At 49.4% G+C, this 25,859-nt stretch overlaps 1 protein-coding gene across 10 annotated transcripts; it reads right to left on the bottom strand.

Annotated features, from left to right (window-relative positions):
• Positions 1–3,557: 3,557 nt before the first annotated feature.
• On the bottom strand, positions 3,558–25,371 carry PATL1 (PAT1 homolog 1, processing body mRNA decay factor). Of its 10 annotated transcripts, none has more exons than XM_030560985.1 (19): positions 25,257–25,371; positions 22,402–22,513; positions 21,896–22,110; positions 21,715–21,789; positions 20,325–20,519; positions 19,557–19,658; positions 18,931–19,020; positions 18,442–18,659; positions 18,240–18,329; positions 17,743–17,926; positions 17,222–17,345; positions 16,731–16,828; positions 16,508–16,567; positions 15,831–15,979; positions 14,421–14,580; positions 10,320–10,475; positions 8,584–8,675; positions 5,338–5,487; positions 3,558–4,861 (listed from the first exon to the last, which is right to left on the bottom strand). In XM_030560985.1, exons 1-19 carry the CDS (start codon positions 25,269–25,271, stop codon positions 4,840–4,842), a joined length of 2,307 nt encoding a protein of 768 aa, XP_030416845.1. In that variant the 5' UTR covers positions 25,272–25,371; the 3' UTR covers positions 3,558–4,839. The 10 variants fall into 10 exon arrangements, with proteins under 10 accessions (XP_030416845.1, XP_030416844.1, XP_030416846.1 ...); XM_030560984.1 differs by having other exon boundaries at positions 21,715–21,792; positions 25,257–25,370; XM_030560986.1 differs by lacking the exon at positions 18,931–19,020 and having other exon boundaries at positions 21,715–21,792.
• Positions 25,372–25,859: the final 488 nt, after the last annotated feature.

Raw genomic sequence — 25,859 nt, 5'->3', positions numbered from 1 at the left:
GGTGGTCAGAACCCCAGACCAGCAGCGGGCTGAGCAGGGCCTGGGATCCTTGTCTAGGGTTCCAGCCACAAGCCCGCTGCTGGTTTGGGGTTTCATTTACTCAGCTGGCAGTGGCCTGAGCAGGACCGGTGGTCAAGACCTCAGATAATAACAATAGTTTATTTATATAATATAGACATAGAGAGAAACCTTCTACAAACATTAAAATGTATTACTGGCACGAGAAACCTTAAATTACAGTAAACTTGGCACACCACTTCTGAAAGGTTGCCGACCTCTAGTATAGAGTGACCATATGTTGTACTAAGATTCTCCTGCTTTTTTTTTCCCCTTGTGAGTCAGTATAACTTTTGCCAGCCCAGAAGTTGGGCAGCCAATGTTTTACGTTTTCACAATGTTTTCTCCAACGTTCATAAAGTAAATACATAGTTAATATGAGTTAAAAAGGCCAGGGACACTTCTTTGTGAAGAATCTGTACAGCAGATCATACCCATAGACGATCCAGAAAAGAAATTTGAGGTTGAATTTTTTAATGTTGTGATGGATAAAGCAGTATCTGCTGTTGATGAAAGGTTTAATACCTTGCAAGTACACCATGAACAGTTTGGATTTTTGTATGACATAACTAAATTCAACAAAATAGGAAAACAAGAGCAACTAATGACAAAGTGCAAGAATCTAGAGAGCCTCCTGAAGCATGGTGATAGTTTTGATTTAAATGGACTTGAACTGTACGAAGAATTGAGTACACTGTCATCAATGTTGCCACATGCAAAATTGGTGGACATTGTACAGTTTATTCATACCCGCAAACCTGTTGACATATATCCTAATGTGTACATTGCCACTCGTATTCTACTGACAATTCCTGTAACAGTAGCATCAGAACAGAGTTTCTCAAAACTAAAGCTCATTAAAAACTATCTCCGCTCTACGAGTCAGGAACGCTTGACTGGTCTTGCTGTTCTTGCGATCGAACAAGACACGACTTTGTCTTTGTCATATGAGAAAAATTATTACTGATTTTGCAGCCAAAAAAGCCAGAAAGATTGCTTTTATTTAAAAACAAATCTTTGTTTCAATACCTCTTCATATAAATTTCCAATAAAATTTTGATAAATTAAAAAAAATATTTGCATCATTCTGTCATATCAAAATTTTTTCTATAGTGCTGCTTCTTTAGTGCTAGTCCATCAGCATTACAGTGTGCTTAATTAAGTTAAACTGGTTTTAATAATGTGAATGTGGCAAGTTTTCCAATACTATAAGCTTATGTTTGTGTTGCTAAGAGCAGATCAGGCACAGGGGCACCAGTTTAATAATTGCGCCTAGGGCACCATAAATCCTAAGGCCGGCCCTGCTCCATCCCCTTCAGAGTCACCAACCACCACCACCCAATCCTATGTGTCATGGAACAGATAGTGCTGGTGGTATTGACAGATGATCCAGATGTAAGAGATGGTCAGGAATTTTTTTAAAAACTGTTTTGTTTTTAAATTTAAAAAAATGCCCATTTATCAGACCCTAAACTGTTTCCAAGTAGGGTCAATTTTGACAAATCTGACAAAAAATGTGGTAAAAATTTCAAAATCCCATTTCAATATTTTCAAAATGAAAAAGTTTTGGGTTTTCCAAGTCAAACATGACTGTTCATTTTGCAATCTTGGGAAATTTAGACAAAAAAAGTTAACAAAACCCAAACTTTTTTGCTTAACTCAAAATGACTTTTCTGTTTGTCGGTTCACATACATTTTCCCCTCCCAAATCAGTATGATTTCTAAAATTCTTTGAAACCTCCAGTTCTCACCGGACAGGAAATCCTTTTCCTACCCACTCCTACTAGATACACATTTTCCCATTGATGGAGCTCTTTACGGTAACCGTGAAATCCTGCTGTTCTGCCTCAGCAGCAGCAAAGGCCAGTGGAATTGCACTTAGATGGCTTCAGTTGTGTCACTAAGACTACTTGATCCTCTCCCTCCAGCCTCTCTCTGACCCTATTAAAGAGCTAGGTGAAAGAACATGGACTAAAATGCCAGCACTACGGACACACCAACCAGCTTTACATCATCTTTGCATCCCACACGACTCTGGTTGAGATGAGCCCCCCTAACTGAAGAGCAGCTGCTGAGGCCAAATCGAGGTCTGACGGAGGAGATGGTGGTTGGCAATGGAAGCACACTGAAGAACTCTCTATTTCCATAGCATCATTCTCCATTGAAGGCAGCTTGCTGCTGGATTGCTAAAATGAGCCATTGCCTCATTCACCTGGAGTCCCTGCGGCTAACCCTATCCTTGAGAAAAGGCTGCTTCCGTCTACAGCTGCCCAGGAGACTGCACACTCCTGGAACAAAACCACTCCAATTGGTTCAGAACCCAGCGGCTGACATACTTAACAATGCAGGGTGGCAGGGCCACCTGTCTCCAGTGATGTCATCTTTTCAGCGCTTGCTATTCCAGTATGTACCTGTATCATGCACAAATGGCAGCTTAGCTGAGATTGATCTGATTTTACATGTAGCTCTGGGTGCTGAACATATCAGCCCTGGCACTTTCTCAGGCTGCTCCTTTGGTAGGTAATAGATGCTTGCACTGAGATTCCATTAGGAACAACTTCATCGTCCAGACATTCCACTTCAGCTACAGGGAGGGAGGAGAGTGCCTAACTGCACCTGCTAAGCAGGACTGTCAGCACACAGATGGGAGACCTCAAAGGTTAAGCTGGCTGCTATTAAGGGTAGCAGCGCTGATGATTCAGGATATGTTCTTCCCTCTGAATCAGTAGCAAGAGCCCACACATCCCCTTTTTCAAATGAGACATGAAACAGAAGTGCAGAGTTCTTGGTTGTTAAACCCACCCTGGCACTTTTCACAAAAGTTGGCAAGTTCACAAGATGGTAACAGTGGGGTCCTGGCCAGGTTCCACCTTGAAGATTCACACTGATTTCACAGGTCCCGCAATTTCCAGTGCAGATGTTCTTAACATCCTGCCGTAACTTTCAGTAGTGGTGCCATACCCTGTTAAGCAGCTCCCCAACTCCGCTGCCTAGACTATGATTAAGACAGAGCATAACAAAGGACCATTATGATCATCTAGTCTGCCCTCCTGCATGGTTTGGCCAGAGAATAGCACCTGGCAATTCTTACACTGAGCCAATGTTTGGTTGAAGTACAGCATATTGTTTTAGGAAAATGTCCAATTCTGATTCAACAAAGAGATGGAGAATTCCCCCACAGCCCTTGGCTAGTGATTCCAATGGCTGATTACCCTCATTTTTGAGGCACAAGTTTTTATTTCCAGTCAGAAAATATCTAGCTTCAAGGGCCAGATCTTGGCTACTGCTGTACTTTTGATCACTAAATTAAAGAACCCTCTATCAAAATCTTTTCTGCACCTCAGGCTTTAGAGGTAAGATATTTGCTGATAGCCTGTTTGGAAGGCACTTTTCAATGACAGAGAGAGCTCGAAGAGGCACAAGACCACCAAGTGGAAGGAAGCACTCTACTCTCCCCCAAGTATACAATTCATTTTTATTTACAATACCCTATAAAAATGTAAATTTAGAAACTTTTATTTTCATCAGAACCAAAAACGGGGGGTGGGAGGGGAGGGAGAGAGGGGGAAGCACAAAAAAGGAATAATATAATAAAGGAACGGTCCACTTGATCAGTTGTGAGGAAATGGAGGGTGCAGCGGGGGTGGGGGTGTAGGGAGAGCAGTTATGGAGAAGTGGTTTTGGTTGGAGGGGAGAATACTTTGGGGAGAGAGGGATTAGGAGAAAGCAGCTGATTTAGGAGGAGGGGCAGCTGGTTAATAATAGGGAGGAGTTTACTGGTTGTAGAATACCTACATGTGCAAATATTTTTTTGTCATTAAAAGCAAAGGAAGATTAAAAACCCACCACATTCCAAAAGGAGCAAAAACAGCAGGATCTAGCAATGGTTGGGTATGGAAAATTCATTCAGATTAGCAGCTCTATCCACTAGGGATCAAAGCCAAGCCTCTTGGTTATTGTCTTGGAGGGCTCTTGACAGCCTGAACCAAGGGGCAGGTGTGAGAGAGAGGTGTGCAAAACGATTCTCAGGAAGACGAGGCAAGTGTGCAAAGATGTGTGTTCACTGTATCATGGGACTAGGACAGGTGACAGAGGGGAGCCCAGCTTGTGCAACTTCAGAAAGAACGAGAAGCTCATGCCGGGCTGGAACAGAAAAGCCCACCCTGTGCAATATGAGGGGTCGGACCAAAACTCAGTGCTTGGATATGAGAGGTGGGAGCCAGCTTTAGCCAATGAGTAAAGACTGAAGAAAGAAAAAAGGGTCAGAAGCCCAATCATCTAAAAGTCATACCCTCCTAAACATGTAGGAGACACTGGGCAACAGATGTCTCTCTAGGCCCCCAACTCCACCTTCCAGAGTGCATGGGGATTCTCCCCACAACTAGTTGTCTCCCTAGCTATCTGGATTCTGCATTGAAAGGGGACAGGAAGGAGAAAAGGGTGGGTTCCTCACCAGTTCCTCAGTAGCCTGAATGTGGTGGGGGGGGGAGGGGTTGTGTCGAGAGAAAGCAGCAGCTGTTGTGAAGATGCAGAGGGAAATGGGAACACAGCAAGGACATGCCGAATTGCAACCTAGCAGCGAAGGGTGGCAGGAGAAACCAAACACACACCCAACCAAGTTCACAGAGCAAAAGAGAGGTCTCCTGTGCCAGATATCCAAGAGAAAAATCCCACAAGGGTTTGCTTCAGGGGAGCAACTGCCTCCCCTCCTCCACTGCAATCCTCTGGTGGTGGTGGTGGCGGCAAGGATGGCAGCCGGCATTGAGGACCCATCAAGACCTCCTACCGTATCCCCTGCACTAACCTGGCAAGGCAGAAGAAACAAGAACAAGAGAGTTAAATAGCTGCAGTATTAGGGTGTAATGGAGATCAGTGTCCCCTCCTTGGCTGGAGCACAAGCAGACATTCAAGCCTCATCTAATACCACTGAGATCCCCGCCACCTTCACCTGTCTTCACTGCCTGTTCAGCGCTGACAATTCCCGCTTTTCTGCTCTCCTAAAAACCCTGATGGTTTAACTGTAGAGAGCGGGGCTGAACACCTGAATCTCCCCCTCCACACTCTTAACTCTACGAATCTCCTGGCCACCTCTTCCCCAGCCATACTTCTTCCTCCCCACCCCGCTCCTGACAACAGACCCTGACTCCCCGTTCCTCACTTGCTGAGCGTCACTCAAATCCTCACTACCATGGCAAAACTCCCTGCCTCCCTCCCTGTTATTACACAAGGGAAGCAGGACAGCAAACATAGCACTAAACCAGATGAGAAATACGGACTTACTGCAACTTTGTCTCCAATACGTTCAGCTTCTGCTGATCAACATAGCGAGAAAAAAGGGATAGCAGGTTAGAGGGGGTGGATACTGGCTTTGCCAGCGCTGCTTCAGGGATCCGCAGAAGCTCTCGGGTTGCCATGGACATCAGCTCCGTCCTGCCAAGGAGAAGGACACAGTTGAAGGTGTGAGCAGGTGGCGACATGACAGAACTTCCCTGCATCAGCCCCAAACAGGATTTGGTGGTCAAGGTGGATGACAAGAGTCACAGGAACGGGAGTTCTACTGATAGCCTAACTGGGTTCTCCTAAACCCAGCTAGATTCTGTGAGATGACCTCCTATCAGAAGATGGAGACAGGCAGTTTCAACAAGGTTTTGATGGTATATAGGGTCTGTTTCACTGAAGAATCTGGCTGTGACCAAATTGAAGATGCTCTGTAATAATTTATGAATTCTGTATGTGGCCTGGTTATTGGGTGTTTGCTACATTACTATATTGGTTTAGTTTAATAGAGAATAGAAGGCAAAACAAGCGGGAAAGAAACAGAATGGCTCCAGATAAGCCATTCCTCTGCAAACAACTGATGGTCATTAAGAGACAATATCATGACCAGGAAATGGCCCATGCACATGGGAGATCAAAAGGACTGTAGCTATTTAGAAAGGGATTATCTCAAGAAGGGTAAGAGGGAAGGAGGGAAAATTGCTCAGGGGAGCCAGACTAAGCCATGCTCTACACTACAGAGCAAGGTTGACACAAGGCAGCTTATGTTGACCTAACTCTAAGCATCCACACTAAAATTTTGCTCCCGCGAACATAACTTGCCCGCTATAACAACTTAATTCCACCTCCATGAGCAGCATAGGGTCAATATGAATGTAGCTAGGTTGACACAGCATCAGTGTAGACACTGCCTTGCTTACATTGACTATTGCTGGCTTTCAGGAGCCACCCCACAGTTCAATTGATGCAAGCACTCCTGGTGAGGATGTGCACTGCCGACACAAGTAGCAAAGCATAGACGCACATAAGCGATTTAATTACTGCAAACTTTGTTCCTCCTGTTAAAATTTCCTCCTGTTAACTTTGGCTTAAGAAGGCTCTATGGTCAGTTTATTCACCTCTGGTCAGATGCCCCAAGACAAAAAAACGCAGCTGTTCAAATCAGCTGGACCTGCTGGGTAAGCACAGTGGATACACAGTGTGCTATAGTCCAGGGCCTGGTCTAAGCATGGGAGAAGGGTGAAAATCCACCCCGAGACAGGTAAAGGCTCAAGGCCTGACAGCTGAGGGGTGCACTCAGAGACCAGAAAGGGGCAGAGCTGCAGCCAGTCCTAGGAAACTTTTCCCCATGCAGTCACTAATGAAACCAAAGCCAAACAAAAAGTGAAAGAGGGTAAGTGTCAAGAAGCACCATCATGTGCTAGTGAAACCCTAAGCAATGGTTCCTACTGGAAAAGGCTCAAAAAGCCTCCACCAGCTTAGCTGAAATGCCACTTTGAGAGGTAAGAATCACTCAGTCAGGCTCCATGTGAGGATCCAATAGGGCAGGCGTGGCCAACCTGAGCCTGAGAAGGAGCCAGAATTTACCACTGTACATTGACAAAGAGCCACAGTAATACATCAGCAGCCCCCCCCCCCCATCAGCTCCACCCCAATACTCTCAGCGCCTCCCAATCAGCTGTTTTGTGGTGTGCAGGAGGCATGGGGGGGCAGGGGGGGAGCGAGGGCAAGGCAGACTCAGGGAGGGGTCAGGAAGGGGTGGAGTGGGGGCAGGGCCTGTGGCAGAACCTCCTGGTACATTGGAAAATTGACGCCTGTAGCTCCAGCCCCAGAGTCGGTGCCTCTACAAGGAGCTGCACATTAACTTCTGAAGAGCCTCATGTGGTTTCAGAGCCACAGGTTGGCCATCCCTGCAATAGGGTATGCAGGCCACGGTTCAGTTCCCAGAGACAGCTGAGATGGCCTATAAGAAGTCAGCTAATTAATAATGGCTCAACAGTCAGACTCTGAAGAACTCTGGGAATCATCTGAGTCCAGATTCATCACCACTTTGGCCACACCCAGTGCCTTAACAATTGACCAGCCAGAAGGGACCAGGAGATCATCTAGTCTGACCTCCCACATAACAAAAACCAAAGAATGTCATCCAGTTACTCCTGTGCTGAGCTCAGTAACCTGTGTTTGACTAAAGCAACTTCCAGAAAGGCCTCCTGTCTTGATTTGAAGACAGACATCAAGTGATGGAGAATCTACCACTTCCCTGGATCGTCTGTTCCAATAGTTAATTATCTGCACTGTTAAAAATTGTGCCTTAAGTTGAATTTTTCTGGCTTTAACTTCCAGCCACAGGTTCTTGTTCTGCCTTAGATGACAGACTCCTGTAGCACCCCGTATCTTCTCTCCATGAAGGTGCAGATATGCTGTAATCAAGTCACCTCTTGAACTTTTTTGGATTGAAGTAAGCAGATTGAACTCCTCAAGTGTCTCACTATCAGGCATTTTCTCCAGCCCTTTGTGGTTCTTCTCAGCACTCTCCAATTTTTCAACATCCTTTTTACAAATGTGGATATCAGAAGAGCAGAAAGTGTTCCACTATCTGTCTGACCAATGCCATATACAGATGGAAAAATCATCTCCTTGCTGTTTCTATATCCAAGAATCATATTACCCCGTTTTGATCCTTCATCATACTATAAGCTCATGTTCAGTTGTTTTCCCTCTATGATCTTAAATTCTTTTCAGCCATTGGAGTCCCATGATTCAGCCAGAGACTGCACTGAGCAAAACTATGCACCGTCACTGTGGTGCCTCTGTGGCTCTCTGGACTCCAACGCAGAATGTTCCCCTGGGAGCCAGGAAGTGTCCCCCTTCCTAGAAGGAAGTTAGACTCCTTCAGTGGGGTTCACCTCCTCCACAACTGTAACTCCAAAGCAGGCCCAGAGAGAACCACTGAATATCAGTTCCTGGATGCACAGAAGCTTTGTAAGTAACAGACCCGCCCCCCCCCCCCGCCCCCTCCCCCATCAGCGAGACACCTATAAGAAGCCTGGAATCATCTGGTTGGGGAGTTTTTGGTTCTGTTCCAAATCCTAATCCTATGCTCTGACTACCAGACCAAGCCCCATCTGCTGTCAGGAGGCCATATTACTCAGCATCTACCCTGATCCAGGGTATGCTCTACTCACCACTGGTCAACATGCATTGTCCTCAAAGGGGGGGACACAGCTAAGGGATGCAGCTGGGACTCACCACTGGTTGTCCTGCATTAGCTCCACAGCAGCACTGGAATTCTGCAATTCCTCCCCACGACTCAGGACCAAGTACAGCAGGGACAGGCCAAACTGCAGAGAGATAAGTAAGACAGCATGTGCATGGAGGAGGGGACGACTCTGAGCCTGACCCACAGCAGGCAAGCTCTTCTCTCTTCCTGGTGCTGCTGTACCACCACATTTCCTGCTCCTGAGTTTGGAGCCTTCACTTCCCCTTTTCTGGCCTCTGCCTTTCTCCGTGCCGGTTCTGACTGCAGCCAGTATCTGTGAGGCCTACTCCAGCACAGGCACTGTTTTCAGAGGCCAACAGTCTCATTTATTATTTGTATTACCACAGCACCTGGGAGCCCTAGTCATAGATACAAGATTTAGTAACAATAAAAAGAGGAAAGAAGTCAGATTAAGACACAAACCATCTACCTAACATGCTTAGCCCGAGAGACTGTGCAAGAGTGACACTGGGCAGAATTGGAAATGTGAGTGTTGCCTTGCTACAACTGTCTTCTCTTTCCCTTCAGCTTTCTGAACATGTACTTCTTGGTTTCCCGTCTGTCCGTAATAGCCCCGTTATACTTTTCTGGTTCCTCTGCTGTGCCGGGTTTAATCAAAGGAGACACTCCCCCTGCCCAGAAGCAGCCTGTTCCCGGATTCATCACAAAGTTTGTAATTCAGTGCAGGGGCTGCACAATTCCCATAGCACTGTTCCACCTTTGCAGCGTACTGCCCAGAACAGCACGCTGCTCCCAAGCTGGTCAAAGCACAAAGGGTGCTGGGCAGGCTTGGGAGCAGCATGCTGTTCTGGGGCAGTAAACTGCAGAGGTGAAGAGTGCTATGGGAACTGTGCAGCCCCTGCACTGAATTACAGCCAGCACCATTGTGCTTTAGCACATTAATTGCCTTGGTTGGAGAGCCACTAGGATCTGTTCAGCAAGCTTTTGGAGATGGCAAGCTTATATAATTCTAGGATTCATGCTTTACATTAATTCTCCTCTGGATCCAAATGAATCTTGGAGAAAGTAACTGATATGTCGCAGGTCCCAGGAGCGTTATACAGCCTTATCTACCATTAAAGCAAAAGCAGTGAAGACCAGGGAAACAGACCCTACAATGAGGAAAAGATGCACTAGGAGAAAGACTCCTATCATCTGCACAACCAACTGGTGGTACTTCTAAGGTGTCTTTCACTCTGATATGCATTTAAAGCTACCCATCCTGCAGCTGGCTGTGCAGTACAAGGAGAGGGGAGATAGTGGAAGTGCTCTGCAGGAAGATTTTACTCCCTTTCCCACTCCTTTAGCTCCTTGCTCTTCCACCCCTGTTGCTGCAATTCAATGCAGGAGACTCCAGTGCCAGTTAGCTCAGCGCTACCTCTCCTGCCAAGGAAACTGCTGGTCAGAAAGGGCAGCCTCTCAATGAGTTGATGGCCTGTCTCTAGGTTCAAGAATCACATTTAGGGAGTTTCCACACCTCCTGAGTGGAGAAGGGGACCAGCTCTCTCACCCTCCTATTGGGTGGAGGGTGTCTGGACTAATGAGGGCACCTTCCAGTTAAAAATAGAAAGGAGAGAATCAAGGAAGGGGAAGTGTCTCTAGCATCTCCCACACTCAGAGGGTACCAGATATGTCTATACCCAAATCAGTTCCCAGCAGCGAAGAAAATGGGCATGCAGATGCTGCAGCCTCTCATAGGGCTCAGCAATAGCTCAGGCGTAGGCACCTTGTTCTGGAGCACAGCTGCGAGATGCAGGTTGGCAGGTGCTGGCACCGTGGCGCTCTGAGGTAGGTTCGCTAGCTGCTGCAGAAGGCTGGTGACTGTCCCCGACGGAAGATGATAGAGAACGAGAGAGAAGGGCCTCAACAGGCACAGCAGCACCTGAGGGAGAGAAGAGCAACATCAGTCATAGACAGCTGACTAGGCAGGGAGCTCCCCAGGCTCCAGGAGGGGCCACAGGACTAAATCCAGGTATCATTTCCTATTGGTGAGCAGGGCAAGGGCTCTCAAGGGCATTCCCTTTTTGAGTAAATCCAGTTATCCAGGTGACACAGAGTGGAGATGGTTAACAAAACAGGAGAGAGAAAAGATGATGAGCAGGAACTGAAGGGAAAGTAGTAATGGGATGTTTGCCTGTGTGGAATGAAGTGACAGCATCACCTCCAGGATGAGACAGGAGTGGCTACACATTATTAAGTTCTCCTACACGATCTTGTCTATGTAGATCAGGGGTAGGCAACTTATTGCACAAAGGCGGCACACGAGCTGGTTTTCAGTGACACTCGCATTGCCCAGGTCCTGGCCACCGGGCCAGGGGGCTCTGCGTTTTAATTTAATTTTAAATGAAGCTTCTTAAACATTTTAAAAACCTTATTTACTTTACATACAACAATCATTTAGTTATATATTACAGACTTATAGAAATAGACCTTCTAAAAATGTTAAAATGTATTACTGGCACATGAAACCTTAAATTAAAGCGAATAAGTGAAGACACGAGACACCACTTCTGAAAGGTTGCCGACCCCTCATGTAGATTGTCACCATTTGAAGCCAGGGACTGTCTGTGTGTTTGTGCAGCACCCAGAACAACAGGACCCCAATCACACCAAAGGCTTCTATGTGCTGCTGCAATACAAACGGAATCATGCTACTAATATTCCCTCATTTCACTCATTGCTGACGTTTTTTCCTGAGGCAGCCTCAGAAAAAAGGACTGGTTCAGCATGGGGTTGGGTGAATGTCCAGGGAGGATTCTTATTTTATCTGATTTATTTATTTCCGGATTTATTTCCTGATCCCTGTTCTTTGCACTGAAGACTGGCCTCTGAATCTTTCAGCAGGTTACAGCACAGCACAGCACGCACCCTCAATACCTGATCCCGTTAGCATTCTGAAATGCACCTCATGTTCAGCGTGGCTACCATTACTCCAAGACCTATTTTTTTGACAGTTCTTGATGTTTGAGTATTGTAAATACATCACTGAGGTTAAACTCTGAGGTCTTTGCATTTCACTTCCCTTTTAAAAAAAAAATCAGCAAAAAACGAACAAATGGCCTCACTAGTGATTTCACTCTGGTCTCTACTGCTTTATTAAAAGCCCTGTACTGTTATTAATTCCATAGGTTTTCAGTCAGGTACCTGGAAATAGAGATTCCCTCTAACATCTCAGGAAGCGTATCAAGTGATATTATGTATTTACTCTCCTTCACAGCCACATAAACAACAACTCCGAGATCAAACTGTGAACTTTGCATAAGCAGAAGTGAATTTTCAGTCTCTCAACTCCATTACTTTCCATGTGTCCGTAAAACAGCTGACTTCTTCAAAGGGTGGAAAAAGCTTTGACCTTTTAAGTTCAACTCTTTGCAAATTTCTTTATTTTAAACTGTATTTTAAATAATGCCTTTTTTTCCCACTTATTTTAAAAAAAGTCTGAGAAAGGTCTGAAAGACTTCTCGTTTTCTTTTAATTTTTTTTCCAACTCATCTTTTTACCTTAGAAATACTGGTCTTTCCTGTTTCTGCTAGATGTCTCCTTAGAGAAAAAACTTAAGTGGGAGTGCTCTCATTCCTCAGTTGAAGGAACGCAAGTGTTGAGTCTTCTACAAACTTCTCTTTCTCAATTATTTGGCAAGTGTTTGTATTAATTAAATCAAAATGCTCAGTTTAACAAAAATTCTTTCCCTCTTCCTTGATACTGAGGATTATCATCTGTATCATGGTAGCACAGAGGTCCCTGTGCTAGGAGACACAAACATAAAACAGGATGATCGCTGCCCAAAAGACCTTCCTGTTATGTCATAACCTTACTAGTTCTCTAGTAGTCCACAGAGTTTTCCAGGAAGAGACAGGATAGACAAACCTAATATTGCTAGTGTAAAACAAGTAATAGTCTTTCAGGCTGCCTTTATACTTCACAAAGCAGCAATGAACGAAATGAGTCCACTTCTCCTTCCCCTACAATCTCCTTTAAAGCAATAATTATGTACCTCCTTAGGGTTGGTCTATACTTCAAAGTTAGATCAGTTTACCTACAGTAACTCCTCACTTAACGCTGTTGTTCTGTTCCTGAAAAATGCGACTTTATGCAAAACGATGTAAAGCGAATCCAATTTCCCCATAAGAATTAATGTAAATGGGGGGGCTAGGTTCCAGGGAAAAATTTTTTGCCAGACAAAAGACATTATATACATATACAGTCTAACTTTTAAACAATTTTAAACAGTTTAATATTGTACACAGCAATGAATGATTGTGAAGCTTGGTTGAGGTAGTGGAGTAAGAGGGTGAGATATTTCCCAGGGAATGCCTTGCTGCTAAATGATTAACCAGAACTCGGCTGAGCCTTCAAAGGTTAATACACTGTTGTTAATGTAGCATGTACTGAGGCAAGAGGGAGGAAACACAATAGATGCAGGGCAGTAGCTGCAAACACTTCTCTGCAAAAACCGAACATGATGATGAGCCCATGCTATTCAGCTGGAGCGCACCACTCTCTCCTCCTGACAGCACATGCATGGCTACACACATGCTGACTTTCCAAAGAGCTGGGGGGGTGCGTGCATGAGAGAGAGAGAGAAAGATGGACATGCATTGCCCCTTTAAGTATGCTGATACCACTTCAAGTACATTGCCCTTTTAAGCAGATCAGCCAGTTCAGACAAGAAGCAACAGCTTCCAGCCAGCTCCCTCCTTTCTGTCCCTCTCCTCTGCTTTGTGGAGAGGGAGTACAGAGCACGAGGGGCAGGAGAAGGGGGACATCCTGATATCAGCACCCCCTCTCCTCCCCTCCCCCAGCAAGCAGAAAGTTCCCAGGAGCAGTTCCAAAGCAGAGGGCAAGTCAGGAGCAGCGTGGCAGTATAGGGAGGGACAACTGAACTGCTGCTGGGCAGCTGCCAAGCCACATACCTTACAGGGAATTTAAGGGAGCTGATGGAGGGAGGGGGGCTAGTTCCAATCCCCACAAGGAGGGGCTGCTCTTCCAGAGAATCCTGCAAGCAGTGGACAAAGCAGGCAGCTTCCAAATGAGGTTACAAGGGAGCATTGCACAACTTTAAAGAGCTTATTCCCTAATAGATCAGCAACATAACAACGAAACAACGTTAACCAGGACAATGTTAAGTGAGCAGTTACTGTACATTGCTCAGGGCTGTGAAAAATGTCATGCCCTGTGTGACACTGATAAACCAATTTAAGCCCTGTCATAGGTGCTGCTAGGCCAATGGAAGAATTCTTCCATTAACCCAGTTCCCACCGCTCAGCTCTCGCTGATTAACTACAGCAACAGAAGAACCCCTTCTGTTGCCATAATAAGCATCTACACTATAGTGACAACACCACAGCTATGTCGCTGTAATGTTTCTAGTATAGAGATAGCCTATTTCTTTCCCTATTTTCATAGGCTAACTGTCTGGGGACTTTCCTCAAGCTTTCACTTTCTACCTTTGGGCAATCATGGCCAGTTTCAATCTAGAGGGAGAATTTCTGGGAGAGTTAAGTGTGTGATGAAAATGGGCGCACAATGGACATCTGCATATCTAACTGGACCATCCTGTCCAAGAATCATAAAACACTTTCCCAAACATTAAATATTGAATCCTCACAAACCCATATGAAACCAGGAATACTACGTAAAGATCAGTCAGTTATTACCCGCCATTCATGGATTTGCAGATATGCAAAGCAACTTCCCGTGAAGACAGGAGTTCGGATTCTTAGTCCCCTGCTCTGATCATGGGACAATGCTGCCTCCAAGATGCAAACAGACAACTCGTACCAACAACCTGAATGGAAGTTCTTTTTGCCACAGCCTCCTTGGTTACCTCATCCTGAGCATCCTTCTTTATCAGGAAGGGCAGGTTTCTGGCTGTTGCCATGAGTATGTCAGCCGCTTGCTCCGTGGACAGAAAGGGCAGGATCCGGGCAACCATACGCTTCCCTTTCCGGATACACATGATTTGCACAAAGTGGTCGTCACTTGGCCTACCAATAGGAGAACATTCGGTCTGTCATTAGCCAGATATAGGAATGACCCTTTAGTTCACAGTAGGTGTATGCAAGGGACTCACAGGAGATCCCACATCCCTGTAACACGGGCCTGCATTTAATTGTGACCTCTCCCCAGCCAGAAAGAACACCTTCCCAAAAGCATCGCCAATCTGGCTTGAAGGGAAGCACATGGGGGGAAAAAAAATAAATCACACAATGCTGCTTCGCGCTTTCAAGCTTCCTTTTAGTAGATTATAACAACAGGGGCAACGACAGCTCTACCTAAAGTCACATAAGAGTTTCCATGCTGAGCCCTTCCCACAGGTGTTAGCTCCTCATCTTTTACAGGGCTGAAGTTTTCCAGGCTTGAGCAGAAGTCAACTTTTTGTTTTGTGGAAGGGAAGGGGGAGGCATGAGAAGAGAATCACTCAGCCCAGGCCTGTGTAGCACTGCAACTGCCCCCACCTCCTTGCACTCCTGGCCCGCAGCACCACCACCTCCACCCCCCATCCGGTGCTGGTGCGGCACCACCACCTTCACCCCGCATCTCTGGCCCGGTGCGGCACCGCCCCCAGCCTTGCACCCAAGGCCCGTGCAGCACCGCCGCCAGCCTTGCACTCAGGGCCCGTGCAGCACCGCTGCCCACCCCACCTCCTCGCATCCAGGGCCCAAATAGCATTGCTCCACCATGCCCATGAAATACACATCTACCTTCTCTGCACAACAAAAGCTTTGCTTACTATCCCCAAGGACTAAAGGTGCAGGCCCCACAGGGCCTGTGAACGTGAGGGATGAGGGTGGTAATAAAATCCTTCCCTGGGGGCTGCCCTGGTCACACTTTCCTCCTCAGCCCAGGACCTCCTCGGTTCCCTGCCTGGTTTCTCCCGTGTTTCCTGGAAGAGACCCTGCCCCGCATATGAACTGGTGAAGAGGCCTCACTCCAGGCAGGACGGGGCATGAGCCCCCTCAAGTGCCTCGGCCTCTTCCTACTCCACCTTTCCAACTGAAGGGGGGCAGCACCCAAAGGAGAGTTCCCTTTCTGTTTCAGTGAGCCCATTACTAGAAAGGGGGCTGCCCCACATGTGGGTATGAGGAATGGACTGTAGACATTCACCCCATCCCAAAGCAAATGAGGGAGGAATTCCACAGTCTGCTCCCTTCTCTACACATGGGTAGGGAAATGAGGCTGGGGGTGGCACATCTTTGCAGCGCCAAGAGCGCTGTAGCAGACTCACGTTCCTCACCTCTCTTGGCCAGGTGTTTTCCCTCTCAGATTGTCATACATGTCACAGATCTTCTGCTTTCTCTCCTCCATCAGGGCCGGCCGCTCCCCCTCCAGGCTCAGGAGGTAGCGCCTCTCGTAGTCCTCCACATCCAGGAGGAGGCTGTACGTCTGCATGACATGCAGCCAGATCAGAGCCAACCACAGGAACCCCGGCTATCCCCATATCCCAGGACAGGAAGCCACTGCCTTCCAAGCAGACTTGGAAGCAGAGAGTGCTGCTGGATCAGCAAGCCCTGTGAGAGAGTGCTGTCGATTCCCAGAGTGGGTACAGCATGGGCGAAAGCAAGCTGTCAGTGTGCCTCAGCCCCAGCCTAGAGAAGCCATCATTCTCTCCTTGGCCTGGCTGCTGAAGCAGGCAATGAAGAGGGAAGTTGTTTCTATTGTTTATTATGAGCTTTGATTAGAGCAAGAAGTAAGGCAGTGCCTGGAGAGTGAGGAGCATGCCTGATTAAGCAAAGGGGTCTGGGAAGTGGGGTGTGGGGATCGCTTTTCCCATGGTTTACTGGGGACACATGTCCCCATCCCCAAGGGGCAGCTGCTGCACATGGGTTTGGCAGCTCCCCTGGAGCACTGGCCTGGTTCACTCTTGCTGCGGAGCAAAGGGTGGTGGTGATGGTGGTCTCATCTCACACTCACCTTCTCAATGGTGACGAGGGTCTGACGTCTCTTGTCTCGAACCTGCTTCTCCTTCGTCTCCTAGGGAAAGAGAGTAAGGCATGCCCAGGTGGAGCACGGAATAAAAGCAGTGTCAGAAAGGAGAGGACAGAGAGTGGAGTGAGCGAAGAGAGAGGAGGACCGAACCCTGGGTGGAAAAAAAGGGCCCAGGCTGTGCACAGCAGCCACCTCTGCTGTTACTTACATCGTCCTCGCTGCGGGAGGTCACCACCGCGTCAATCATTTTCCGGGGGTTATTTACACTGGAGACTGTGAGCTTCCCCAGCGAGCCCTCAAACTGCACTGCAAGGACAAAGGAATAGCAATGTGGATGGAGTCATCAACCCAAGCCTCTGCTCCTCTATACACCCGAGAAATCTTACACACAATCTCCTCCAGCTTCACCATGCCTCTGCACCAATGCCCCAGAGAACCCTGATCTCTCCCTGCCCTCCCCAAGGAATCCCTGCAGCTGTCCCCAACGCCAGCCCTCTCCAGAGCGAGTCTACAGCGGTTCTTCTGCCCCCATGCCCACGATGAGTAATTATCCTCCACCATTAAAAGAACAGTACAACTAGGGAATGAAATGCTATTTGACAACCAATACATCACCACAGGTCTGTCAATTCCCTGCTGGCCCATGCACTCCCCACCTCTCCCCAGCTCAAGATGCTGCTTGAGGGAGGGGACATTTACCTGGCTTGTAGGCATGCTCTAACTTGGCCACTTGGGGTGTGATGAGTTTAGTACGTTCTTTCTTGGGGCCATCACCGTGCATCTCCTCTGCCGCTGACACTTTTTCCAGCTTCTGGAAGTAATTCTGAGACAAAAGGGAAGAGGAGGAGGAGGTGATGGTGGTGGTGAGGATCCCAGCACAGAGAAACCATGGGCAGCTTAGCCTCTAGAAACAATGGGCCATCACACACAGAGTCCCGCAGCTGCTGGGGCTGACAAGCCAGCCTGAGTGGATGTAGGCATTGTAGTGGCACAGGTGTAAGGGGTGAAGGGCGAGTGCTGAAGCACAGTTACAGAGCCAGCTAACAGCATCATACTGGGAGCTCAGCTGCAGCCACCCTCCCAGCAGTCACTTATCTGGGGGTGCAGGTACTGCAGATAGGGGATTAGCACAGTAGGCTAGTAGCCACTGGGACAGCCAAGCTCATCCCTAGGTGGAAGCTAGGTCAGGATGGCTCTGTTAGTGAGTGCAAAGCATTTACCTGATAGTAGAAGTCATCCAGGTAAGGGTCAGTGCTTTGCAACTGCATCATCTGGATCTTTGATACCCAGTCCTTTTCCCGCTGCAACATGAGATTGGCATAGGGGTCCTTCCGGAGCTGCTCGTGATGGCTGCTCCGGTGGCCAGCTCGGTCCCCTGCTGAGCCATTCAGACTCCGGTGCTGACTGGTGGGAGGACGCAGAAAAATTCAGAAGATACAGAAAGGGCACAGTGGAGAAGAGAAATGGATAACGGCCTGTACTGCAGGATGGCTCTTGAGAGGCCACGCCCAACTGTGGGAGCATGAACTCCTAGGAGACCCCCAAGGGGTGTGTGTGTGTGTGTGTGTGTGTGTGTGTGTGTGTGTGTGTGTGTGTGTGTCAGAATGAGAGAGACAGATCTTCCTTCTCTGGCACTCAAACCCAGGTGAGTCTTCTCACCCCCCAGTGGAGTTCATTACCAACCCCACCCCCGCACGCAGGTGATTCCAGAACTCACGTCCTGTTCTGCTGCTGTCTCTGATGTAAGAGCCGCCGATGCTGTGGGTGAAGGTGAGTTGTATCTGGTCTGAACACCTGCGGGTGAGGCCTAGAGAAGAGAGTTGTAACCTCAGGTCTGTCATCTCCAGAGAAAGTCAACAGAGACTCTCAGACTCGATGCTGTGAGCTCAATGATGGGAGACAGAGGATAAGTGTCGTACCTTAGGTTCTGCAAGTGGGACCCAGGACATAGGGGGTGCTGCTGCTGGGATGGGGGTGGCGCGGGAGGCGGTGGTGCCCCAAAAAAGGCACGGAACCTACTGGCTGGAGGCATCATCTGCCCAACTCTGCCTTGAAGCAACTTGGGGTTCATGGAGGTGAGGGGGCTGCAAACAAGTCCAGAGACACGAGCAAACTGGCTGGGAGACATTCGTCCAGCCTGCAGAGATTGGGGGGGAAGAGGGGAAGAGAGAGACCACCACAAACATTACCACTATGACAGAGAGAGTGGGACAGACAAGACTGAGTGGCACAGCTCTAGTCATCTGCGGGAGCAGGCAATGGGAGCCACCAGCAACTGTATGAGAAGGAGCAGCACAGAGAGACAGCCATGCAAACACAGAGGACAGAGACACCGGAGGACAACATAGCGCACACAAGGTGCTGTTGAGGAAAGAAGGAGAACAAGAGGGAATAGTCAAGAGCTTTACCTGTGCTCCTCCTAGAAGCTGCGCTCTCTGAAGGTGGGTGAAAACAGGAGTGACGCTGGGAGGGAACGGGTGGCCCAGGAGAGAAGAATTCTGGGGAAAGAAAATGAAAGAGCAAAAAGGAAACTACTTCTAAACAAAGAACCAATCAACCCAACGTGGACATTCAGCAGGTGCATGCTCCAGATACACTCAGATCAGAGAGAAAACGACAGACCACAGATACACCCAGATAAGTAACAGAGGCCAAGAGATAGGCACATGAGCTTCCAGCATGTGGGATATACCCAGGCCTAAGGGGAACGGGGAAAGGGAAAGAGGTGCTGAGATCTCTAGCTGACACATGGAAGTCAGAACATTAAACACCAGATGATTCCCCTTTAAGAAAAAGTTCGTATAGACACAGAAACCTGGATCTGTGGAAGGGAATGGCATTACACAGGGATCAGAGGACAAGTGTGATGGTTATGGAAAAGGACTTCAGGATTACTGAGACAGAGCGAGAGGCCCAGGTGTGAAATTGATGGAGAATGGACTTCAGGGATGACAAAATAACGATTATTGGGGACAGGGGACCTAGGGAGTAAGGGGTCAGGCTGGGAATACACAGAGCATGAGACACTCCATACCGGGACATTACAGAGCTGGTTTGGGGACATCCTCTCGCCGTAGGGGGAAGGATAACGCTGTTGCATCGGGGCCCGGATGTGAACAGGCTTCGGACATAGGATCTATCAGGAGGGGGAAACCAAAACAAGGGAACTGATCTTAGTCCTTAGTCCCTTTCCTTGTCAACATCTGCCAGGCAGCTCCTCCCACAGAGTTGTCACCCAGGGCTCACTCACAGAGCAGAACGCAGACCAGCCTGCAGTGTACCATATGTAGAGCCCCTCCACCTTCCCCAATTCCCCATCTTGTGGTAGAGGGGGAACCCCCAGTACACACAGCAATATCAGCATCCTCAGACTGTTTCTTCCGGAGAAGACTCTGGCCGGATAGCATCTGGTTTCGGGCAGCAATGCCATGTCCCTCCCCGTCTGCCAATTGCTGGCATGTGAAAGCAGCATACGAAGGAGGATCATGCAGGCTCCGGGCACAGTTGTGGCACCTAAAGGACAGAGCAGCTAAGAGGACAAGCCTACCCATCCTACCATTAATCTCTCTTCACCTATCAGCATCCAGGTACGCACTCAGCTGTGTTGCTGCTCTAAAGATTGCGTGGTGGCAAAAACTAGTGGCAGGCTCCCTTACACAGTCCTAAAAATTTCAGGGTCGTCACCTTCTGGGGGCCTCCCTTTCTCATCTCTATCCTGCTCCTTCCTGGAAACACCACCCTTTCCTGAAACAATGGTGACCAGATCCACCTCCTGCCAGAGAAATGTGAAGGGCAGGGATACCTGCTGGTTGAAGTTGGGCACGGTGGCCTGCTTTGGTGGGGTGCCGATGGGGACAGCCCTGACAGGGGGACTCCCAATGATGGGGGAGGACGAGCGCCTGGGCAACGCCCGCTCCGAGAGGTCCCGATCATCCTCCTGACTCTGCGGGGGTCTCTGAGGCATAGCATATTCCAGCACAGACACCGAGGGCATCTCCTGCACACGGGAGGAGGGGAAAACACAGCTACTGGTTAGCTACTTTGAATGGTGTGTAGTTTACCAGCGTGCCAGTGGCACAGCCCAGCACGCAGTGGAGCTCAGTGAGAACAGAGGCACTCGTGGCACAGCTAGAGCAAGGAAATCTGCCTAATGAGAAACAGGGAGAGGATAGTCAGGAAAGCAAATGCTTTCTGGGGAGCTTTAATGTGTCACCTGCAGCTATGATCTACGGGACAGGTGTCCTGGCCTAGAGTATAAAACTCTAGGCTGGAAGTCAGGTGACTGAGTTCTATCTGGGATTCTGCCATGGATTCAATGCAAAGCAAAAAACAAGCCACAACCTCTGTCACCACATCTGTCACTAGCAAGCTCTGCAAAGCGTTGAGAGACTCAGGGAAAGCAGAGCTACATGCTAGGTATTATTGTTCCATCTGTTCCCTTTCATGGCAGTACACACATTTTTGCTACTTTTTAGCCCTACTAGCCCTGCACAACCAGCCCAGATGCAGGAGAATTAGTTGGACTCTATTCTGGTTCAAGGATCAGCATTCTTAGCTAAGATGTGATGGCAGAATCTTTATCTTGAGGAATCCACATCAACTTAACTACTCCTGTAACATCTATCAAATGGGGCAGGGTTATTAGGGATAGCACACAAGTAGGAAACAACCCAGCTTGGCTCACAGATCCAAGAGGAAATCGGCGGAGCTGGCAGCTAAAAGACTATTTCTCATGAATAGATCATGTTTGATCTATAGTCAGCAAAAAGTAAGTGCTGGCCAACCCTCCACAATACTATCTTAGAGTCACTTTACAGAGCAAGAAGACTCTTCATACTTCAGGGTCTAAGCTGGCTTTCACAGAAGTCAAGTAGGAATCGCCCACCTGGTATGGGATGCAATACAATAAACTAAGGACATAATGGAAAACTGAAACTTTCTCTGATGCATCTGCAACCAGCACCCCCGGGCAACAGCCTCACCCGAGCAACAGGGAGCAGGACACCAGACAAAAAAGGCTAGTGGCCTGATCCAGTGCAGTAGGACACAGAACTGGCAAATCTTATGCTCCTGGAGATGGCAAAAGCTTCTGCTCTGCACAGGAAAGGGATTCCTGAAGTGAGAAGCAAATGTCTCCCCTGAAAGACTCTCAGCTCCCTTTGCAGGATTAGTAACGAGACAGGACACAGCACCTGAGTGAGAAGTGGTCCTCGGAAGCGCCTCAGAACTGCAGATCCATCCCAGATGCTGGAGTTGAGGCCTCCTGGCTGCTGTAAAAGAGAGTATGATGAGTTACCATGGAGAGGGCTCTCCTGTTTTTCCATCCATTCCATGCAGCCAGGTTCCTCCCCCACCCACAAATACTGCACTCACCTGCATTGGAGGCTGGGTTTGCACAGCCTGCATGATGGCTGGATCTTCCAACTCGTTCTCGATAACCAGCTTGCTCAACCTCTCAGCCAGGTTCTCCTCATGGTGCCCCAGCAGCTCCATCTCATCACTGACTGCCCCATCTTCCAGCTCTCTAGCTGTTGCAGGCTTGTCTTCCAGTTCCGCAAGCCGCTCATGTGCCTCCTGCCAGTCATCATCTGCAAAGGAAGCACAGAAGGGAAGCGGGGCTGGCACCTTAGTGCCACTCATTTATTCCATAGCCAATTACACCTCTGAGGCAACAATGGACTGGAACAGCAGGGAAAGCTGGGGCTCAGGACTGAGGGACATCAGCAGAGCTATGGGTGGAGCAACCCAGAATTGGAGCTGCAGGGGTGGGGTGGCTAAGGACAGGACTGAGGGGATTTCCATCCAGATATGGCATTCCCTGAAGGAGAGCTGGGGACAGAGACGAGGAAGGGGAAGTGAATGGGAGATGCAGCTCTCACCAATAGCACCGGCTCCAAACGTGTCATCATTGAACTGGTCGATATCTTCATCCTCCTCGCCCAGGGTCTGAAAGGCATCTTCATCTTCATCCAGAGGACAGTCCTCCAGGGACTTGGAAAAGAGCAAAGAGAGAACAATGAGCAGGCCTCCAGATATGCCACAGTTTTATTTGCCCTATCAGCATCACCAAAATGGGCTCCCCTCAGCCGCCTCGTGCTCAAAGCTGGGGTACTGAGTCTGTCTGTCTGAATCCTTTCCTGGAGATTCTCTCATTTCCCTATACCAGCACATCACAAATGTGGTCCTTCGGAGCACACAAAACGTAACTCCTGAGACAAGGCTCCCCACAGCAAGCGTAACCCAAGACACCCCCACACATCCAAACTGCACCCATGACCATCAGACAAGGTACCTCTGCCCAAGCATGGACTAAGTGCATCCCCACGGGTAAGGCATCGCTCCCCTTCCACATACCCATTACACAGACCCTCTTTAGTAAGCATGCCTCCTTAGATGAGGCAATACCACCCCAGAGATAAACATCCCATTTCAAGCACACCTCCTCTGACAGCACAAGGGGAAAGACAATAGTCCAGTGGTTAGGGGGCCAGTCTGGGATCAATTTCTCTGCTCTGCTACTGACACATCTTGGGCAAGTCACTTAGTCTCTCGAGGCCTGTTCTGTGTAAAGGGGGTAATAGCACAGCCCTGCCTCACACAGGTGATGCAAGATAAATACACTAAAGATTGTGATAGTGATGAGAGCCACATAAATACAAGGGATAGAAGGAACCTTCCTCTCCCACCCACCCATGACAGACCAAGCACACCCCCATAGTCCTCCCATGCACCCCCCTCAAACATGGCACTCTACACACCATGCAACAAATACACCCTACAACTATGACACACGTACCCATGCCTCCGGGCGTGGACCAAGCATGTCCACTCAAATGCCTTCCCCACCCAAGACAGCTGGGTAAGAATCAAGTGTGCCCCTAGTCCCAGTTCCCAAACACATAATGGCTAGCAGGAACTTACTACCCCATACCTTCCATTCAACCACATACTCCCTCATGCTGTTCCATTCTCAGGGCCCCACCAGCCAAGCACATAACTCTTCAGATAACATAGATTCATAGATTCTAGGGTCAGAAGGGACCAATGTGATCATCTAGTCCGACCCCCTGCACAAAGCAGGCCACAGAACCCAACCCATTCACTTCTATAACAACCCCCTAACCTATGCCTGAGTTATTGAAGTCTTCAAATTGTGGTTTGAAGACCTCAAGCTGCAGAGAATCCACCAGCAAGTGACCCATGCCCCACACATAGCATGTGACAGAATAGAAGCAATCATCATCAAGCCCAATCTGATGAGCCAACATCCTGGGCATCCTCCCAAACCAACCTCTGATTCCAGCCTGGTGCTCTCATATCCAGAGCAGCCATCTGAATCTAGTTTTGGGGTGCATGTGGGGTATGTGTGCACTATACTCAGAAAGGCTGCCCCTGGGCCTGTAACCCAGTAGTTCCTGTTCGGAGGCATGTCCCCCCCCATATCCTATATCTACCTCCTAAGAAAGGCACCACAGCCCAAATCCGCAATGTGCTCTGGCCCATACCCTACATGGCAACCCCAGCCTATATCAGAGAGTCTCCAGCCCACACTGTGCAGCCTCATCTCATAGAAGCAGCCCCAACCTGTCCGACATGCTGCCCCTTTCTGAGAGATGCCCCAGCCCACACCCTATACATTTATCATCAGAGCCACCTACTCCAGCCCAGAGTATCTGTACCGTGTGTGTGCCCCCTCCACCCGAGCCTGCAGAGCCCATATACAAGCAGTCACCCTCAGCCAAGGATTCCAAGCACCAGCCTTCTAAGTGCATACCTAGCTCTGCCCTTCTGAAACAGTCTCCATCGCCAAACAGTTCCCATACAGAGAGGCCTCCTGGGAACCCACTGAGTGTGACCTCCTCAGCCAGTCACCCCCACTGCAAGGAGGGAGGGCCTCCCCCTTGGACAAGCATCCCACAGACCCATAGTCCCCAGTCCCAGAGAGAGAACTCCCTACCCCACATCCCTTTCTGACCCATGCCCTTGGCATCCCTTTACCCTCTCCACACACACACGACCCACACTGTCACTTACTGGACCATGCACCCTGCAACAGAGACTCCTCTCTACCTGCAGCCCACTGCCCCCACAACTAAACTCCTCCCTAAGTAATACCTCCTGCACACTCCTCCCTACAGAGACCCTCCAGCCCATACTCTCCAAAAGACACCTCCCATCCCATGCTTCCCAGAGACCCCCCAGAACTCCATGCCCCCAAACACAAACACCCAGTTCATGCACCCCCCAGACACACACCCTGAATCTCTTACCCCCGACACACACCTGCCAGCCTGTACCTTCCCCAGCACATCCCCCCATAACACCCCCCCAGAACCCCATATCACCCCACACTCCCCCTGCTCAAGCCCCCCACAACCTTACACCCCCCTAGAGACCCCCAGCCCATGCCCCCAAAATCCTGTGCCCCCGCGAGCCCTATGCCACCCGACACACACCCTGGCCCATATCCCCCCAGAACTCCGTGTCCCCCAGCCCCATGTCCCCTAAAGCCATATCCCACCCGATGCCTCTCACAAAGCCCTCCCCTCCAGCCCGTACCTCCCCAGATCCCCCACCCCTGGCCCGAGCCCCGCCAGAACCTCGTGCCCACCCCCGGCCCGTGCCCGCCAGCCCCCCCGTGACCGAGAAGGAAGTTGGGGCTCTGGAAGGGGGGGAGAAGTAACCCAGGGACTTGGGTCAGGGGTCAAAGGTCGCAGCCCGGGCGGCCTCTCACCTGGTAGCGGAACATGGTGAGCTGCGCGGACACTCCCACCGGCAGGGAGGCCCCGCGCGGACCCCACTCCGGCTCCGAGCCCCCGCCCCTCGGTACGCACACTTTGCCGTCACGGAAGACGCACATGACGTCATCACGCAGGCCCCACCACCACCCGCGGGCCCAGAAAGACCCGATGCGCAGGCGCGATACGTCTAGCGGCCGCGCTCTTGCTGTTAAAGAAACAGCGCCAGGGGGTGTCTTAAAGGGGCAGTGTCTCGTTCCCTGCCTGCGGGCTCTTAAAGGGGCAGTGTCTCGTTCCCTGCCTGCGGGCTCTTAAAGGGGCAGTGTCTCTTTCCTCTCCCATTGGCTAGAGCACTGAGGGCTGAGGGAGGCCTCCCTAGAGACAGGCGCAGCTTTACACCTCCACTCTTTTGCCCCAGCTCTGTGGGCAGCCTCAGCAGCCTCCACAAAACCGGAGCGGGCACCAAAGCCTCACTCCCCTGAAGGACAAAGCCGCCCGGCCAAGGGCCCAGGGTCCCATCCTCCACCCCTGGCCTGGGGTCTCGGCGGGGGCCACTGGCACTGCCAGGAGGCCTTGCACATGGGGGCACCCAGCCCTAC

The sequence above is a fragment of the Gopherus evgoodei genome, chromosome 4 (assembly GCF_007399415.2).
Source record: "Gopherus evgoodei ecotype Sinaloan lineage chromosome 4, rGopEvg1_v1.p, whole genome shotgun sequence".
Taxonomy (NCBI): domain Eukaryota; kingdom Metazoa; phylum Chordata; order Testudines; family Testudinidae; genus Gopherus; species Gopherus evgoodei.
The sequence above is the reverse complement of the archived record's forward strand: the minus strand, read 5'-3'. Positions and strand labels throughout refer to the sequence as shown.